The 19,726-nt window shown below is 43.8% G+C and overlaps 1 protein-coding gene across 4 annotated transcripts in view; it reads left to right on the top strand.

Moving 5' to 3' along the window:
• RPH3A (rabphilin 3A) overlaps positions 1–19,726 on the top strand; it is a 319,927-nt gene that overhangs the window by 237,229 nt on the left and 62,972 nt on the right. For 3 of the 4 annotated variants that reach the window (XM_021714274.1, XM_021714275.1, XM_008061743.2), the window contains exons 3-4: positions 10,438–10,525; positions 19,286–19,297. In XM_021714274.1, coding sequence (XP_021569949.1) covers positions 10,455–10,525; positions 19,286–19,297 — 83 coding nt within the window. In that variant the 5' untranslated portion in view covers positions 10,438–10,454. The remainder of the gene's footprint in view (positions 1–10,437; positions 10,526–19,285; positions 19,298–19,726) is intronic. The other variant, XM_021714276.1, reaches the window with a different exon arrangement.

The following is a 19,726-nucleotide window of genomic DNA, read 5'->3' as shown; positions in this document are numbered from 1 at the left end:
GAGATCAGCCTGGGCAACTTGGTGAGACCTCATCTCTACAATAAATCAAAAAACTAGCCGGGCGTGGTAGTGCACGCCTGTAGTTCCAGCCACCTGGAAGGCTGAAGCGGAAGGATCACGCGAGCCCAGCTGGTTGAGGCTGCGGCAGCTGTGTGTATGTCACTGCCTTCCTGTCTGGGCAACAGAGTGAGACCCCAACTCAAAACAAAAAGAAAAGTTAGCTTGGTGTGGTGGCTTGTGTCTCTAGTCCCAGCTGCTTGGGAGGTTGAGGCAGGTGGCTTGCTTGAGCCCAGGAATTTGAGGCTGCAGTAAGCTGTGATCACACCACTGCACTCCAGCCCAGGTGACAGAACAAGACCTTGTTCCCCCCAGAACAAAAGAAAGGGTATGCAGTGTCTGGCATCAGATCTTGTAGATGCAAATCCCAGCTCTACCAATCACTAGCTGTTACACAAGTCACTTACAATTCTAAGCCTCAGCATTCACATTTGCAAAATGACAATAATACTTATACCTGCTTTAATAGATGTTTGGGAGCATTAGATGAGCTCATCTATGGCCAGTGGCTAGCCCAGGGCCAGACACATCCTAAGCAGCCTTTGTGATGTGGTAGGTAATATTGGGAGGGCCAGCCTCACTTTAGCCATGAGGAACCAGGCCCACAGACACCAAGTATCTGCCCATGACCACGCAGCTTGTAAGTGGCAGAACAGTGGGGGGTGAGCTCCATGCCTGCCTTAAAACCCGGAAAATAAGGACTGTCCCCTGGGATTAGCTGAAGGTTCATGGCAGAAGCCATCTGTTCTTGCTTTATGGGAACAAGAGACTGTAGGGAGGTTACAGTGAGTTTTCTTTGTTTCAAGGCCAGGAGCACAAAGTTGACTTTGCCTCCAGCACCTCTCAGGACTGTCTCTGTCCTTGTCTCTGATGGCAACTAGCTCAGCATGGAAGGAGTCAAGGCCTTGCCACTCTAGTCATGGCCAGTGGGAGGCGGAGGCTGTCCAAGCTGGCTCTAAGAACAAGGAGGAGCTGACAGCATCCTGCACCATCTGGATGTCATTGGATGGGCTGGGCTCTGAGAGGAGGCAGGAATGGCCAGGTGGGAACACTCAGCTCTTTCCATTATGGCGGGCAGTGGGAGAATGCACTCTTTCTCTTTACTTTCCCAAATGTCCCTGTCTTGGTGAGGGTGTGTAGAAATCCTATGAACCTGGTGAGGAGTCACAGCTAGATGCATGTTTGAGACAGAATAGAATATATTCAGCTTGTGTTGTGGCTCAGAGCCTTTCTGTGTCTCTTGTATCACTCAGACTAGAAGCCTACATGGTCCTCATGATCTGACACTGACACCCCCCACTACCACTCTGATCTCATCTCCTCCCTGCTCTCTGCACACCAGCCACTCTGCCTTCCTTGCTAGTTCTCCAACTTACCAAGCACATACCCACCCCAGGGCCTTTGCACCTGCGTTTTCCTCTGCCTGAAATGCTCTGTCCTAGATAGCCATATGGCTCTGTCTATTAACTCCTTCAGGTCTTTGCTCAAATATCCTCAGTCTGGGAGTCTCCCTTTGACCACCCATTTAAAATCAAACTTTCTTCCCAGTTCCCAATCCTGCTTCCCTGCTTTGTTTTTCTCTAAAGCTCTCATCAGCAGCCAATGAGTTTTACACTTTGCCTTGTTTGTTTATGGTCTGCCTTCCCACCACAGGGCAAGTTTCAATGCTGTGTCAATGTCTGGCACATAGTGATGGTAGATGTTCTATGTATATTTCTTGATTCTTCCAACTTCCCAAGAGAAGCTGGCATTTTAAACTATGTCCTGTGCTTTTAAGATATTGACTTAATTTTACTTTTTAAAAAAAATCCTGCATGGGCCAAACAGAACCTGTGTTCGCTTGTATTTTGTTCACGAACACGTCCCTTCCCCCGGCTGGAGGCCCTTTGTGAAAATGCATCTTTCTCCCTGTTGGAGAGCCAGAGTGAGTTTTTCCGGATGCCTAATTGAGCAGTGATGGGCTGGACTCAGGGGAAAGCAGGGAGGACCAGGAGGGAAGATGGAGAGATGGAGCTGCTGGGCACTGTCCAAGCCGGTGCCTGCAGATTCTGCTGCAGAGTATCTGGTTCAGTCCAACACTGTTGGGGCAGGGAGGCTGCCGCGGCATTGAACTCCAAGCAGATAGCCGCAGTGCCTGCTGGTTCCCCGCGGTGCCCTGAAGTGCCGCATCAAGTCCCTGCCAGCCAAACCCAGCACGTTCGGATACCTGCTGTGGCAGCTTAGAAGCGAAATGGCCTTTGAGATGTTCTTTCCATTCAACTACAACTGGCAGAAGACCTTGGAGATTCTGGGGGATGGAACCCATGTTCCTTAGCAAACACTGCAAAAGAGAGTCAGGGGAGAAGATAGTAGAACAGATTGGGAAGGGGAGGACTTCAGAATCTGGTTTAGCTGGGGTTAGGACAGGGCCTTCATGGCTGCCCAGAGGCAGGGTGGTGCAGGGGTTAGCGGCAGGCTGTGGAGGAAGGCCTGGCTCTGTCACTTACATGGAGTCTATTGAGTGTCCACTGCATTCACTGAGCCCTATAACTTGTGTGAAGGTTTATTGAGCACTTACTGTATGCCATACCCAGGACTGGCTACACAGTGAAAATGTGAGTCCCTTGTTCAAAAATGATGAAGAATTCCAAGACAATGACAGTGGAACATTGAGCCAAGATTAGGGCCCTTCTGAGCACGAGGTCCTCTACATGTGGAGTCCTGCTCAGATGCCTGGGTCGCTGGCCCATGAAGAAGGTCCTGAAGGGACCACTGTTGAACAAATGCAGCCCCAGGCTCTGCACTCATGGATCTTACAGAATAGGTGAAGAGACAAACAGCAAATGAAGAATGAGGAGGAGGTCGATGAGAAGGAGGAAGAGGAATGGAGGAAGAGGAAGAGGAAGAAGAACTGTAAATCATGATAAGTATTATAATGGAAATAAACTGGGCGAGAGTAAGTAATGAAGTGACTTAGATGGTGTAGTCAGGGGAGGCTTCTTGCGATCCCAGCAGATCTTGCCTGCAGGGGCTTCAAGGACTGAAGTCCTGGATTGCCTCAGGCACGGGTGGCACGATGCGCTATGGCCACCACAGAGGCCGCAGGCGGTGCTGGTGGCTGCTGTGTCTGCGACTGCAGTGGCTGTCCAGACCGCTGCGATGCCCCAGCGGTGGCACAGCCGAGCTCCATGTGCTGCCGACGCTGGGATTCGCAGCCCCTGGGGAAAGAGCCAGAGACCCTCTGCGTTCTCCTTTGCAGAGGGTATTTTTATAGACCAGGCTGCCCCGTCGCCATCTTGCTGGAAGTCGAGAATCTTAAATCTTATCTTCTGTGCAACAGGCAGCCACTGAAGCACTTTACAAGAGGGGAGACTCCCCCCAGAAAACTGAAATTATCTTTTGGAGGGCAGGCCCCTTGTAGTACCGGCTTCCCCTGCTAGATAAAAAAAATGGGTCCATGTTCTAGTGACCTATTGGCATCAGTGTACCAGCGAGCATTGTTGTAAGAGGTCTCAGTTTCAGTGAATTTTTTTTTGGAGTTTCTTTCAATGCATTTGACCATTTCATGAGGGGTGATTTACTAGCACACCTGCCCACACCATGCTGAGTGTCCAGCTATTTTGGACCAAAAATAGCATGACCTCCATTCCATACCCCAGCCTCACCCAATCTTGCCCCAAGTGACTTTTTTGTTTGTTTGTTTCCCTGGATGAAAAAATGCTTTGAAGGGAAACGTTTTGCCGATGTGCAACAGATGAAACAAGAAACGACAGAAGCACTGAAAGGCATCAAAATGGATGAATTCAAAAACTGTTTTGGACAATGGAAAAAGCATCTTGATAGGTGTATTGCATCAAACAGAGAGTACTTTGAAGGTGACTAAAGCTTGAGCATGTAAGAATAAATACATAATTTTTAATATATAAGTTATGTTTGTTGGGGTCCTCCTTGTATTATTTTAAAATTATATTTTGTAAAAATAAAAAGTCCACTTATTTTACTTTATTTTGATAGCTTTAGAGGGCGCAAATAGTTTTTGGTTACATGGTTGCATTGCACGGTGGCAAAGAAGTCTGGGCTTTAAGTGTACCCACCACCCCTATCTGTGGACATTGTACCCAATAGGTGATTTGCCTCCCCCCACCCCTTCCCCCCTCTGCCTTCTGAGTCTCCAATGCCCATTATATCGTGGATATGATGATATAATGCAGATTCTTACTTTAGCATCCACTTATAAGTGAGAACAGGCACTATTTAGTTTTCTATTCCTGAGTAAGTTCACTTAGGATGAGGTTTTCTAATTCCATCCAAGTTGCTGCCAAAGACATTATTTCATTCTTTTTGATAGCTGAATAGTATTCCACTTATTTTTGAGTAGGTGATATATCCACAAGGTTGCAGGTACAAGGAAGTGCTGGAAGGCCCCTCTTCCCACCTCAACCCCAGGCCCCAGGTTCCCTTCCCAGAGGCAAGTCATGTGCCATGTGGTCAGTTTCTTTGGAGCTTGTTGCAGAGATTCGTTATGGAATTGACCAAAGAGCACGTGCCCACATTCTCCCTTGTGCATGTGTTCTGGTATAGTCCTATGCTTTGGTCTTTTCACTGGACAGTTTACCCTGGTGATCAACTCATGTCAGTCCTAAGAGTGTCTTTCTTCCTTACAGCTGGGTGGTGCTCCACCCAACACATGTGCCATCGTCCAGCTAATCAGTGCTTGTTATCTGACATGTAAGTTGTTTCACAGAAGGAATTTAAGTAGGACCTTGGGAAGTCCACTTGAACTCTCTGGGGCTCAGTTATCCCTTCTGTAAAATGGGACAAGAAGAGCACTTACCTCTTAAGGCTGAGGATCGAATGAGATGAGACTTGAAAGGTGCTTAGCATGTAGTAAGCCCTTGATCTTTGAACACTAAGTTGTTGTTGTTGCTTTTGTTACTGCAAGTAGATATTCCTTAGAGCTTGTACCAGGACTGCAGTGTTTACCCAGCTGAGGAAAAAGAGCTGGCGTCTCTGGCTTCTGGGAGAGGAAGTCATTTTATGCCTTCTGAAGTTGCAGCTGCAGGACTGGACTTAAGCCACCGCCCTGGCAGGCAATCTTTCAGTCACTTGGCAGGGGGTTGGATGGGCAGGTGTCTGCTCAATTCTAAAGCTGAACGGTAGAAATGCAGCCAGGGACTAGAGGACTGGGACAGTCACTAGGATGAGACTGTCACCACTCCCCCAGACACTCGTCAGAACCCAATAATTCAAAGCCCAGGAGGAATGAACAGATGTGAACAGAGTGGTAAGTAAGTGCACTGGAGTCAGGATTAAAAGTCCAACTCTGCTACTCAGTAGCTGTATGACTTTGAGCAGGTAGCTTAACCACTCTGAGCCTGAGTTTTCTTATCTATACAATGAGAATAATACTACCTACCTTGGAGTAGGATTGCAAGGATTAAAGCAAATAATGTAGGTGAGGGATTTGGCACATAGTAGGTGCTCAAGAAATGTCAGTCATTGCTGAGTCAACTATAAGAGCAGTAGGAAAAGGGAAAATAATTTTGCAGGTACTTGCTGTGTGCTAGGAAGTGTAGTCGGTGCTTCTACTCTTCACTCAGTGACGTCAAGCTTCCGTAGGGGTCCTAGGGCTGGAACCCTGTACTATTTATATGACACATGCATCTGGACTTTTGTTTCCATGGTTGACTTCCCTCTGCTGGTTTTCCCTGGGCCTCAGGCCTCCTGTTATGATGATGATGGTCTCTCTGGAGTGGGTGATGGGAAAGGGGACGTGACCTGAAACTGTCAGAGACTCACCATAAGGCTTTCTCCATTTCTGTTGATTCGCCCTCAAACCTGAGATCTTGGCTGGCTTCATGGAGCATTGTCTGCAGGCAGATAGGAGAACACCTGAGGATCATACCGTGTCCAATTAAAAAGTGGCTAAGTGACTGCCAGGGGCGACGTCACGAGCTCGTGGATGGAAACCATGCTTTCCTGAGATGTTCCCGTCTACTCCCATGTGAGGTCATGCTGAGATGGGCGTTCTTGTGCCACTGATGGACTCCATGGCTGCCTGAGGAAGAGCCTGCCAGGGACTGAGGAAAGTAGGCCAGGGCAGTGGAGGATGCTGGGTGAGGTGTGTCCTCCACTGAAATCTGGCCTCAGCCCACTCCATGGGGAGCTCTGGAGTGTGATGGTGCCACAGAGTTATCCCACCTTGAGACAGGGGGCTGGGTTTTTCTACTCTCCCAACAGCTAAGGGCTCCCCCCACCTGCACGCCCCCAATCCCAGGGCTCCCTGTGGACACACAGCCTCTTCTCTCTGGGCCTGTTTCTCCAGTTGTTCAAATAGGCTTGATTGCTCAAACATTTTTCTCTCTTGGTCCAGGCCTGGTACACCAGGGTGAACACTGGACAAGGAGTCCAATCCTGGGATGTTAAGTGTACTGAGAGCCCTGAGTGGCCAAGCTGAAATAATTAGGGCTGTCCAGGGTGGCTTCTGGCTTGGCAGGACGGAGCTGGGTGGTTTCTACTGGGCGACCAGCCAGTGAGTTTGGACTTTGCAAGTGGAATTTTAGTGGGAAGCCCACTCCTGTCATCGGGACTGAATGCAGGAAGGGGTGGGCAGGCCAAGCTCTGCCCTGAGGGCAACAGAATTTGTATGTGAGTATTCCTGGGAGATGATCACTGTCTCCTTGCCCTGTCCCACCTTCTTCCCAGGGTATCCAAGGGCTGCGGTTCGTCTCTGCTGGGAAGCGGGAGGCCAGGCATCTGGTGCAGGCCCAGCTGTCCAGACCATCCAACTCATCACCCAGGACTGAGGCGCTCTCTGCCCAGCAGGGGCCAGGGGACCCCAGGGTTCCAGAGAGGCCAGCTCAGCTCTGGGCAAAGGCAATAATGAGACATTAAAGTTCTTTTTCAGTAAATTTTCTTCATAACAGGAACTGTCTCTCCTTTCTGTTTTGAAGTGGGAACAATGAAATGGTCATATTAATCTGGAAAGATTGTGTTAACTGCACATTGTGTTAACTGCAGATTGTGTTAACTGCATGGGAACAGATCAAATAGTTCTTCTAAAGGGACCCTCTCTGCAGCACGGCCAGCCAGCCCTCTCCCCCACCCCCTTTTCCCCCACACTCAGATGGAACAGTTCTGAAGGCTGCAGGGCAGGACAGGGGGTTCACTCCACATTTGCCTCCCAAGTGCTCATCTATTCAGAGAAGACCATGTTACAAAAAAGACCTGCAGGCAAATACGGATCCCTAAACATGCTGGTCACTTTCTGTTTGTTTTTAAATCATTAATGTAATCTCTGTGGTCTCTTCCTTTTCCTCTTGGGGAGACCTTGGGAGGGCAGAGACGGGTTCAGAGAGAACACAAGTCTGGCTGAGCTGGACTAACTTGGGACTGAGACCCACTCACGCATCCAGAGCTGTGTTGAGGACCTTCTAGGAACCTTACACATCGCTGGGGGCTGGAAGTTAAGCATCAGACAAAACGGAGAAAGTGCTTGGAGGGGCTTACATGTTGGCAGGGAGATTCAAGCCCCAAGCAAACACACATATAAAAAGAAACAAATTATATTCCATTTGGTCAGGGAGGCGAGCTATGAAGAAAAATACATCTGAGTAAAAGAGATAGGCGTGGAGGAGATGGGGGAGGTGCCGTTTTAAACTGGGCAGTCAGGAAGGTGTCTCAGCGGAAGTAGTATTATGAACAAAGCTAACCAAAGGGAGAGAGTGAGCTGAGCAGCATCTACAGGAAGGGTTCCAGGCAGAGGGAAGAGTGCCCAAGGAATACAGCGGGAAGGGCTGAGGGGCTGAAGGAGAGGGTGTGAGAAGGGGGAGGGGGAGAGAAAAGAAGGAAGCCGTAGGGCGCCAAACTGTGCTGAGGGTTAGATTTGAGTTTAGGAGCAATGGGGAGCCATTAAAAACTCTTGAGCAAAAGAGTGACATAAACTGACTTGCTTTTTGGTGGAGGGAGTGAGGGGAAGGACACAAAGTGCACACATCTGAAGTGTTTGGCCTGGTGGCTTTTGCGGATATCTACACCTGGTAAATGATCACCCAGATCAAGATACAGGGCGCCTCCAACCCACAGAGGCTCTCCTGTCCCTTCCCTGTCAGTGCTTTCCCCAGAGTTAGTGATGGATTTGCTCTGATTTCTGTCGTGTCAAATAGCTCTGTCTGTTCTTAACTTTCACGGCAGTCATCCCATAGCATATCCACTTTTGGCCCTGGCTTCTTTCACTAAGCACAGCGTCTGTGAGTTTGTCCATGTGTTATGTACAGGATATCAGGAGCTTGTCTTTCACCGCTTACCCACACCCCAAGGTACGAATAAACCACAAGTGATTTATCATGTCTTCTGTGGATGGGCATTTGGATTGTTTCCAGCTTTTAGCTACTATAAATCTGCTGTGAACATTCTTGTACAAGAGTACTTTTATTAAGCCTGGTGCAGTTGCTCATGCCTATAATCCCAGCCCTTTGGGAGGATCACTTGAAGCTGGGAGTTTGAGACCAGCCTGGGCAGCATAGCAGGACCCTGTCAAGAAAGAAAGGAAGAAAGAAAAGAAAATTAACTGGGTCTGATGGCACACAGCTGTCATCCCAGCTACTCAGGAAACTGAGATGGGAGGATCACTTGAGCCTAGGAGATTGAGGTTGTAGTGAGCCATGATTGTGCCACTGTGCTCCAACCTGGGCAACAGAGTGAGACCCCATCTCTTTAAAGAAAAAGAGAAAGAAAGAAAGAAAAGAAAGAAATAGTAATTTAACTCTTTGTTCAAGAGTTTTTAACGGCACTTTTTTCTTAGGTAGAATTTCTGGGCCATAGGGTAGATGAATGTTTAACTTTAACAGATACTGCCAAATCATTTTCCAAAGTGATGGTACCATTTCCCCCCCAATCTTATTAAGATATAACTTGCATAGAATACAATTCACCCATTTAAAGTGGACAATTCAGTGACTTTTAGTATATTCAGAGTTGTACATTCATACCATAATCAACTATAGAACATTTTCATCACCCTCTCAAAGAAACTCCGTCCCCACTGTCTCCTGCTAATCGACTTTTTGTCTCTTAGAGAATTCCCTGTTCTGCACACTTCCTATAAGTTGTGTGTGCCTTCTTTAGCACACCTGAACTTGCAAGGTTCACCCAGGTTGTAGTGTGTGTCAGCACTTCATTTCTTTTTTTTTTAAATTAGGATCTCACTCTTTGTTGTCCAGGCTGGAGTGCAGTGGCATGCTCATGGACATCACAACCTCGACCTGCTGGGCTCAGGTGATCCTTCTGCCTCAGCCTTCTAAGTAGCTGGAACTACAGGTGCACGCTACCATGCCTGGCTCATTTTTGTGATTTATTGTAGAGATGAGGCCTTACCAGGTTGTCCTGGCTGGTCTTGAGCCCCTGGGCTCAGGCAATCTTCTCGTCTCGGCCTCCCAAAGTGCTGGGATTACAGACTGAGTCACTGCGCCTGGCCACTTCATTCCTTTTGATGGTTAAATAGCTGCATTGCATGGCTGTACCATATTTTGTTTACCCATTCACCAGTTAGCAAATATTAGGCTATTTCTACTTTATAGTTATCATGAATAATAAGTAAAGTGGGGCAAGGAGAACAAGGAGAAGGTTACTGCCACAAGTAAGGCGGGGATGGTAGCATTTTGGGTCAGCATAGTAGTAAGGCAGGCTGACAGCTGTGGGCAGGTTCTAAATCTATGTGAGAGTTCAAGCCAATAGGGTTTTCTGATGGCTTAGATGTAGAGTATTCAAAAAAAAAAAAAGCCCAGGGATGGGCAAGTGTGGTGGTTCACACTTATATTCCCAGCACTCTGGGAGGCCAAGACAGGAGGATTGCTTGAACCCAGGAGTTTGAGACCAGCCTGGACAACATAGTGAGGCCTCATCTCTACAGAAAACTAAAAAATTAGCTGGGCATGGTGGTACGTTCCTGGGACTCCAGGTATTCAGAAGGCTAAGGAGGAGGATTACCTGAGCCCAGGAAGTTGAGGCTATGGTGAGCCATGACTGTACCACTGCACTCCAACCTGGGTGACAAAGTGAGAATGACATCCCGAGTTAAAAAACAAAACAAAGCCAGGGATGACTCATAAGCCAGATGACATGCTCTGGATTCGAGTTGGGACCTCCGGCTCGTGCCCTGTGGATGTGCAATTGGCATTGGCTTGGGCTCAAGGAAGGAAGCTCTCTGCTTGGGTCCATTTCTTGCCAGAGGGAAGCTGTGACTTGCAGCAAAACACTTTCTTCTGAGGCCCGAGGTTCCCCATCTGGAAAATGGGGAATCTAGACAAGGATCCCTTTCTCCTCTGTATCCCCCAGCATGCGTGGCCTAGAGCAGGAGTGGCTGGTGGATGGTGACACTCTCTCTGGGTTGATGTTTTTCAGGAGAACTTGCCATCACCATGACTGACACCGTGCTCAGCAGCAGTTCTAACCGCTGGATGTACACCAATGACCAGCCCCTTCAATCCAGGTAAGTTGCTCGGGTTTCCTGGGAGGGGCTCGCTGAGTCAGCGGAGTCACTGAGGTTCTGAGAGTCGGTGGCTCAGCCTGTAATCCCGTGCCTTTGGGAGGCTGAGGTGAGTGGATTGCCTGAGCCTGCGGATTCGAGACCCTCCCGGGCAGCGAGATCTCATCTCTACAATAAATCAAAAAATCAGCCGGGCGTGGTAGCGCATGCCTGTAATTCCGGCTACTCGGAAGGCTGAGGCGGAAGGATCGCCGGAGCCCAGCAGGTCGAGGCTGCGGTGGCCAGGAGCGGCCACTGCACTCCAGTCTGGGCGACAGAGTGAGACTCCAACTCAAAAAAAAAAGAAGGAAGGAAGACCGAATGTATGACTCACAGTTGTAATCCCAGCACTTTGGGAGTCCGAGGAGGGAGAATTGCTTGTGCCCAGGAGTCTGAGACCAGCGGGGGCAACATAACAAGACTTCATCTCTTAAAAAAAAAACACAAAAATGAAGGGATAGTGAGAAAAGAAATTGAATTTCCTTCCCTAGGGTGGGGGCAAAGGAAACTAGCAGGAGCTCTGTTATGGAAACTTCTCATCTGATCAGACTGTTCTGCAAAGTCAGAGAATACAACTACCTTCTGAGATTCGTGTACCATATTAGAGATGGCCTGGGACAAGGGAAGGAGAACTGACCTAGTGGTTAGTACCAGATTTGGGTTCTTGTTCTGGATCTGAGCTAATTTACTGTGCAATTATAGGCAAATATCTTCTCCTCTATGGGTCTCAATTTACTTATTGGTCAAACAAGGGTATTGCGCTAGATCAGAGATTACAAATTTGCAGGCCACAGGCTAACTCAGCCTTATAAAAGTGTTTTTTATTTGCGATCTGGTCAAGTGAAAACTGGGGGGTTTACATAAAAGTTCAAATTTCTGACTGTCTTCAAAAGATTAGAAGACTTTATAATGCTGGACCAAAATTTTATGATGTCAATAATTCAGCAGGAGTTGAATAACAGCTAGTGTCTTTAGGCTGGCAAGAACTTTCCAATTTTCCACAGTCCCCACCATTCCTTGTTGTCTCCAATACTTAGCCCAATGATGACATTTATGTTCCCTGTTCATCCCTGTTGGTCTCTCTGGAATGGATGGCCTCTAAGTCATCTTAGAGAGGCTTTTAAACAAAGGCCTTTTCTTACTGGAGAGCAGCATTTTCCTAAATGGTCATTTGAGCTCCACCTTCACAATTTCTACCTTATCTATGAAATATCACCATTGTTGTTTTCTCTAAACTGATTACTTACAAAATATAAACACATTTATTTGACAAGGAAAGTTTAGTTCACAAAGTAGATAATTAGTTCATGCTTTCCATAAACAAAGGTAACCATAAAAATAAACAATTAAAAGAAACAATGTTACTACATTCTAGCTATAAACCTTGGCCTCCCAGAGGCTCTGATTCTGGGACCTGCTCTCCTCTTAAAAAGGGAACTCCTGGGACCAAGTGTGGTGACTCACACCTGTAATCCCAGCACTTTGAGAGACCAAGGTAGGAGGATCACTTGAGGCCAGGAGTTTGAGACCAGCCTGGGCAGCATAACAAGACCCTATTTCTATAAAAATAAAAATAAATCTAAATTAGAAAGATAGATAGATAGACAGATAGATATTTAAAATGGAAGCTCAACAAATGAGAGAGGTATTAAAGTCTGTTGGGCATCCAATTAAGACCATCTCTTTGAAGTAATCATAAGGTTGGGAAGACGATTGAAAGGGAAATGTCTGTCTTAGCCTGTTATTTAATATTGTCCTGTCATTTACCATCTTATTAAGTTCTGTTCTTATTTTTATTAACTAACCCTTTTCCATTTTCTTGGGTTTATTCTGCTACTCTACCTCAATAATATAAGCCTTCCCTTTCTTCTGTCATTAAACATGTGATACACAAAGTACCATTTCAAGTTATCCTACAAGGTTCAACATATAGGATTTTCATTATTTCTTATTTCTATGTAATTTTAAATTTCTGTTATGATTTCTACTTTAACCCAAGATTGATTTGGAGGTACATTTTAAAATATATAAATGTCTGGGGTTTCTTAATTTATTATTATTTTTATTATTAATCTCTAAGTAATTGCATTTTAATCTATATGATACTAAGTCTTTGATATGTTCAATGAGTCTGTAAAAAATATTAGGATATGTTCAATAAGTGCATCAGAAAAATGTGCATTCTCTAATTATTGTTCATAAGGTCAGTCACATTACAACACAGTTATTAATTTTGTTTATATATTTTTTAGCTTTACTGCTTTTTTGTTCACTTGTTAGTATTATGTTGAAATTGGCTTCAGTCATGGTGGATTTGTCAATTTCTCCTTGTGGTTCTATTCGGTAGCTATATGTTTAGAATTGATATGTATTACTGAATCATTGAAACTTTTATCAGTATATAATGGGTCTCTTATCTTCATCTCTAATAATGAATTTTTTTGTTCTAAATTTGATTTAGTCTGATATTAAAAAGCAAATCAACTTTCTTTAGCTTGTATTTTTCTATCTTTTTTATTTTCAATCCTTTAGTCTTTTAATATTTCAGATAAGAGACTATAAAGAGTATGTAGCTGGATTTTGTTTCCTTTGTTGTTGTTTAATTCAATGTGGTAGTCTTTGTCTTTTTTTTTTTGAGTTGGAGTCACTCTTGTCGCCCAGGCTGGGCTTAGGTGATCCTTCTGCCACAGCTTTTCAAGTTTGTGGAACTACAGACACATACCACCACGCCCAGCTAGATTTTGTGATTTATTGTAGAGACAAGGTCTCACCAATTTGCCCAGGCTGGCCTCAAACCCCTGGGGGGTTAGACAATCCTTTGGCCTCTCAAAGTGCTGAAATTACAGGCTGAGCCACTGCACCTGGCCAGTCTTTGTCTTTTAGCTAATGGTTTTAATCCATTTACATATGCTGTAATTATCAGTAAACTTTTTCTGTAAGAACCAATTAGTAAGTATCTCAGGCTTTTCGGGCCATAAGGTCTCTGTTGCAACTATTCAGCTTTCACTGTTTAGTGCAAAATTAACTACAGAGAATACATCCATGAATGGGCATGGCTGTGCTCCAAAAAACTATAAAAACATGCCTGACTGTATTTGGCCTTCAGGTTATAATTTGCTGATTCATTATACAGTTTCACTTTTCTGCACTCGTTTTGTGTCTTTTCTTTGTCTCTCTAATTCTATGGTTCTTTTGTTTCTTCACTTGCCTTTTATTTTTATTCATTGGATTTGGGGCTTTAAAAATTCTGTTTTTCTCTTTATTGGTTTGGAAGCCACACAGTCCGTTCCTATTATTTTCATGGCTATCTTTAAAGCATTACCCTTCCTAACTCACCATGTCTAAAATTAACCACTATGTCGTCATCTACTTCCAAGCGATGCAATGTGCTAAAAACCACTCCAATATTTTAATTTTGGCCCTCTTTGCCAGCGTGTTATTCTTCTCTAGTGTCTTAGTTTTATCCATGACTGAATCCCACATATTAGACATCATTATTTTATACAGGCAATGCTTTTTAGATTTACCTACGTGTTTTCCAGTTCCTTGGTTCAATGGTCAAATCTTCCTGAATCTTAGTCCTTTTCATTAGGATCACTTTCCTTCTTCCTGAGGTACAGCCTTTCACTTGGTGAAGCTCTGTGGTGGGTAAACTCGCTCAGAGTTTGTGTAGCTTCAAACATTGATTTGTCCCTTGTTCTTGAAGGTTGCAGTATTCGAGGTGGACGTGGAAGATCTGGATGTGCTTTCAGGTCTGTTCAGTGTCTTCCCTCAACAAATCGCTCTTCCTTTGTGGATGACACGTCTCTCTGTTTAAGCCCTTCTCTCTGATGCTCGGAAGTGCTTAAGGGTGTATTTCTTATCGCTTTTTCCACATGCGGTGCTTCTTGAAACAATGAATTCATGCTTTTCAACAATTCTAGAAAACTCTCAGCATTGTCTCTTCAAATATTCTCCTTTCTTCAGTTCTTCCTATTCTCCTTATCTGAAATCTGATTAGATATGTAATAGACCTTTCATGTTTCTTTTTTTTTTTTTTTTTGAGTTGGAGTCTCACTCTGTTGCCCAGTCCTGCGATCCTTCCACCTTAGCCTTCCAAGTAGCTGGAACTACAGGCACGCGCTACCATGCCCAGCTAGCTTTTTGATTTATTGTAGAGATGAGGTCTCGCCAAGTTGCCCAGGCGGGTCTTGAACCCGCGGGCTCAGGCAATCCATTCACCTCAGGCTCCCAAAGTGTGGGATTACAGGCTGAACCACGGAGCCCAGCTCTTTCATATTTATCTCTTCACCTCTCTGCTATGTTTGAGGCAATTTCTTCATGTCTTTCTTTCTATTCATAGATCATGTAAGAGCATATTAGATCATTAGAGCACATTAATTTGCCATTAAACCACCCATGACATATTTAGAACTTTAATAGTTCCATCTTTTATTTCTAAAAATTATTTTTCATGCTTTTTAGTATCTTCTGAACCTTTTTTTCAGTTTCTTGCTCCTTGCTCAGTTTTTAATCTCATCTTATTTCTTTAAACATTTCACATACAGTAACTCCACATTCTATAACTAATAATTATTTATACCTGAATCAGTGGTGTGCTAGATCTGTACCATAAAATCTCATTAGAACGAATGTTAAATTTTCAGGAATTTTGTGAGCCAGTTGCTAAACATAGCCGTGATTGAAAGCTATATTAGATAAATTTACAGTTAAATAATATTACAGGCAATGATGATAAGTACTCAAAACTAATCACTTTTAAATGGTTTTACTACCCTTTGACATTCCCTTTTATTTGTTTCTATTATGCCTGAAGATGGAAACACTACTTCAAGGTTTGCCACTGTGTGTTTCTTCCCAGCTCTGCATTCAGTGATATTACGTTGATTTGGAATCTGTCACCGTGGGGCTTTTCCCCAGAGCCTGTTGTTAAACATTGACAGCCCACCTTTGAATGGAGTCCTTGACAGGCTGAGTCTGTTGTTGATGTTCCTGTAGATTTTCACACATAATTACTTGCGTCTTTGATCACTCAGTATGTGAGAATCCTGGGACCTACCTTGGGAACATTTTTCTTCACATATATTTATACTCGCTCCTGCCAGAAATTAAATGTACTAACTGCTCGTCCAGGAACATTTCAGTCCCTTCTGTGGGTTCTGGCTCCATGTAGGGGTCTCGGCTCTATCTTTTGGGGAGCTCAGTGTCAGCCTCTGGAAAGTATTGTTGATATTTGCATTGGTTTATTGCACAAAGCTCCCTGACCTGGATTTAGTTTTGCTGGGCTTTCTTTTTAAAAAGTTGTTTTATAAAGGTATAAATGATGCACTTCTAATAGTAAACATTTAAAGTAAAATTACATATATTTTTTGTTCTGTTTTGTTTTGCTTTGGTTTTTTGAGACAGGGTTTTTCTCTGTAGCATGCTGGAATGCAGTGGCACAATCTTAGCTCACTGCAACCTCAAACTCCAGGCCTCAGGCAATCCTCCTGTCTCAGCCTCCTGAGTAGCTGGGACTACAAGTATATGCCACCTCGCCTGGCAATTTTAAAATCTTTTTCATAGAGACGAGGTCTTTCTATGTTGTCCAGGCTGGTCTCAAACTCCTGAGTTCAAGCAGTCTTTCTGTCTTGGCCTTCCAAAGTGCTAGGATTACAGGCATGAGTTGCCATGCCCGGCCATGATCTGATAATTTTTAAACATATGTATATACCCATGAAACTGTCACAACAATCAAGAAAATGAACATCAGTTCCCCAGACTTACTCGTGCCCCTTTATATTTCTTCCTTCTTATCCCTCCTCTCGGCCTATCCCTAAGTAATCACCAATCTTTTTTCTGCAACTATAAATTAGTTTGCATTTCCTAAAATTTTATGTTCATGGGATCATCCAATGTGTATGCTTTTTTGGAGGGAGATATCTGTCTTTCCCTCAGTGTAATTATTTTGAGATCCAACCGTGTCATTTTGTGTACCAATAATTTGTTCCTTTTAATTATTGTATAGTATTCCATTATGTGAATACACCACAATTCATGTATCCATTTGGACATTTGGGTTTTGGCTAGCACAAATAAAACTTCATAGAGAAATATGCTTTCATTTCTTTTGGGTAGTTACCTAGGAGAGCAAAGTCTTAGTCATATGATAAGGGCTGGTTTAATGCTTTCAGAAACTGTAAAACTGTTTCCAAAATTAGATGTACCATTTTAAATTTCCACCTGAAGTGTTATGAGAGTTCCAGCTTCTCTGACAAATCAACAGCACTTGGCATGATCAGTCTTTTGAATTTTAATCATTCTAGTGAATCCATGATGGTAGCTCATCGTGGCTTGGATTTGTATTTCCTTAATGCCTAATGGCGTTAGACATATTTTTAATGTAATTTTGCCATTCATGTAACCTTTTTGTTGAAGTGTGTGTTCAAATCTTTTGCCCATTAAAAAAATCACGTAATTTACCTTCTTGTTATTAACTTTTGCAAGTTGTTAAAATTCCTTTGTTGGATATGCATTTTGAAAATACTCTTTCTCAGTCTGTAGCCTACCTTTTCTTTTTCATAAGTCTTTTGAAGAGAAAAAGTTTTTTGTTTTGATGAAATATATTTTGTTTATTTGTCTTGGAAGGGAAAAGGGTCATGGAGAATCCCCCTACTTTCCAACAATCCCAGATCTGTGTTTAAAAAAAAAAGTTTGCTTTAATTTGACTAGGACCTAATTACATATTGGTGAAGAGTCTTTGTGAATATCTGTTCTACTCATGTACTCCAGAGCAAAAGTCCTCTGTTTACTTCTTCTACCTAAAACTACCTCCAGTTCTATAAATTGTACAGTTTTGAAGACACTATTTTTTTTTTTTTTTTGAGTTGGAGTCTCACTCTGTCGCCCAGACTGGAGTGCAGTGGCCGCTCCCGGCCACCGCAGCCTCGACCTGCTGGGCTCCGGTGATCCTTCTGCCTCAGCCTTCCAAGTAGACGGAATTACAGGCATGAGCAACCACGCCCGGCTGATTTTTTGATTTATTGTAGAGATGAGGTCTTGCTGCCCCAGGCGGGTCTCGAACCCGCGGGCTCAGGCAATCCACTCACCTCAGCCTCCCAAAGGCGTGGGATTACAGGCTGAGCCACCGAGCCCGACTTGAAGACACTATTGAACTCTGTCAGCTTCCTTTTGATAGGCAATTCCTAGTTTCCATGATGTCTTCTTAGAGCCAAACTTATTTTGCAGAGAGTATTTATTTATTTATTTATTTTTCATTAAAAAAAATGTATTGTAGAGATGAGATCTCACCAAGTTACCCAGGCTGGTCTCGAACCCCTGGGCTCAGGCAATCCTCTACCCTCCATCTCCCAAAGTGCTGGGATGACAGAGGTATACCACCGTGCCCTGCTAAGCAAGTTCTTTCTTAGTCCCTACACGAGGTTCAGAGCACTTGGTTTGTGATCTTTCTGCTTACCTGAACACCTGTAATGCAACTCAGGAGAGGATGCTGGGACATCTAGTTGTGAAATCTCGTACCTGGAGGAGGAGAATATTTCATCAGTCAAAAGTATGTCTCTGTGAGATAAACAGTTGCCTGAAGGGTAGAGGGGCAAAATATTTACTTTATTTAAAAAATGTTAGTTAATTAAAATCCCATCCATCAGAGTTTACTTTACTCAATATGAAGCCAAACAATTTGCCTTACAATTAAATTAAAATTATTCAAACAGTCTGAATGCCATTTCATTAAAGTGCTCCTGGGGTCTCGTGAAGGATCTTTGCATTCTGAATGCATCTAGCTGACTTGATTGCTACTGCCTTTTCTTCAGATATTAAAATTATTTTCCAATAAATGCTAATGGGTGAATTGTAGTCATCACACATGCTATCTGGTCTGCTGCAGTGGTGATGAACTAACGCAGACACTTCTAATGTCTTTCTCCAGTAAATTAAGAAATCTAGACTTAATTAACTTCTGGCTGGCCAGATACACTTGCTGCTTTTGTGATTTTCAAATGTCTTCCCCTCTCATACTCCTTGAACCTCATGCTTGTGTTTGAACCCATCAACGGGGGGATTTGCAAGGGATGAATGCACCTGCTTCTTGTTTGGTTAGGTCAGTGGTACAGCATTTCATGTTGGACTTCATAGGGGGAATACTGGTTTCTGACAGTGGATATTTCTATCTAGCTTTCAAAGCCAGAGAGTGCCAGAAATAGGAGGTGGAAACTGAGGCAAAAGGAGAAGATAGGACTGCGTTTGGTTGTACACCTCATCAATGGAGATGCAGGTCTCCTTTCTGGAACAGAAGAAAGGGCTTCCCCAAACTGAGGCACTGCAAATTCTGCTGCTCAGGGCTCATTGTTTACCCAATGTGGTCTTTTTTCTTCAATGTTAAAAATAACAGCATCCAAAAATGATGGTAGTCATGTGATCATTCAGTGACTTCTCTTTAGTGCCTCCAAAGCAATTATTCAAATACATAAATGATCATATCAATTGATTAATAAGTCAAGCTGATTGGTCAATTCAGTGCAAGATATGGATTTACAACTCTATGCTGAAGCAGCCTTGTTTTAGATGTGCCAAAATAAGGCAATAATGACTGAAAAAGATGGAAGTAGGTCATCATAATTCAAATACTTTGTGGTGTGGCATCCAGGTAGTGTTGATATTGTTACAAGATTTCTTACCTAACTTTATTCATTTTTTTCTTTTTCTCCTTTCTTTGCCTTCCTTCAGTGATAAAGAACAGTGAGTATTTTCATGACACTTAAATTTTCCCACAAACTGTATTTTATCTCTGTTTCTGATCAAGGTGGCTTGCTCTTTAAAGAGAGATGGTTAAAAAGGAACTAGCACGTTTTACATATCTTTTAAAAAATGGCCAAGTTACTAAAAACACACACATCCATTTCACAAAAAATATTTAAGAATTTTTTAAAAACCCATATTAAACTCGATGAAAGGATAGAGATATTCCTTAGGCAAACCCTCATTTAATTCTTGCTAGTAATTTGTGGGATTTCAGCAAGTGTATTAGCTGCTCTGAGCCCTTGCTTCTCCAACATTGTGCTGGGAACACTGCTCTTAGACAAGGACCATGCTAACTCCAGTCACTGCTACCATTAATAGAAGATGGTGATGAACAGAACAGAGCTCATGGGCTGGTAGGTGCTGTGC

Source organism: Carlito syrichta, unplaced genomic scaffold (assembly GCF_000164805.1).
Source record: "Carlito syrichta isolate Samal-C Ts95f unplaced genomic scaffold, Tarsius_syrichta-2.0.1 Scaffold305566, whole genome shotgun sequence".
In the NCBI taxonomy this organism is placed as follows: domain Eukaryota; kingdom Metazoa; phylum Chordata; class Mammalia; order Primates; family Tarsiidae; genus Carlito; species Carlito syrichta.
Note: the sequence above shows the minus strand (reverse complement) of the source record. Positions and strands in the feature narration are given on the sequence as shown.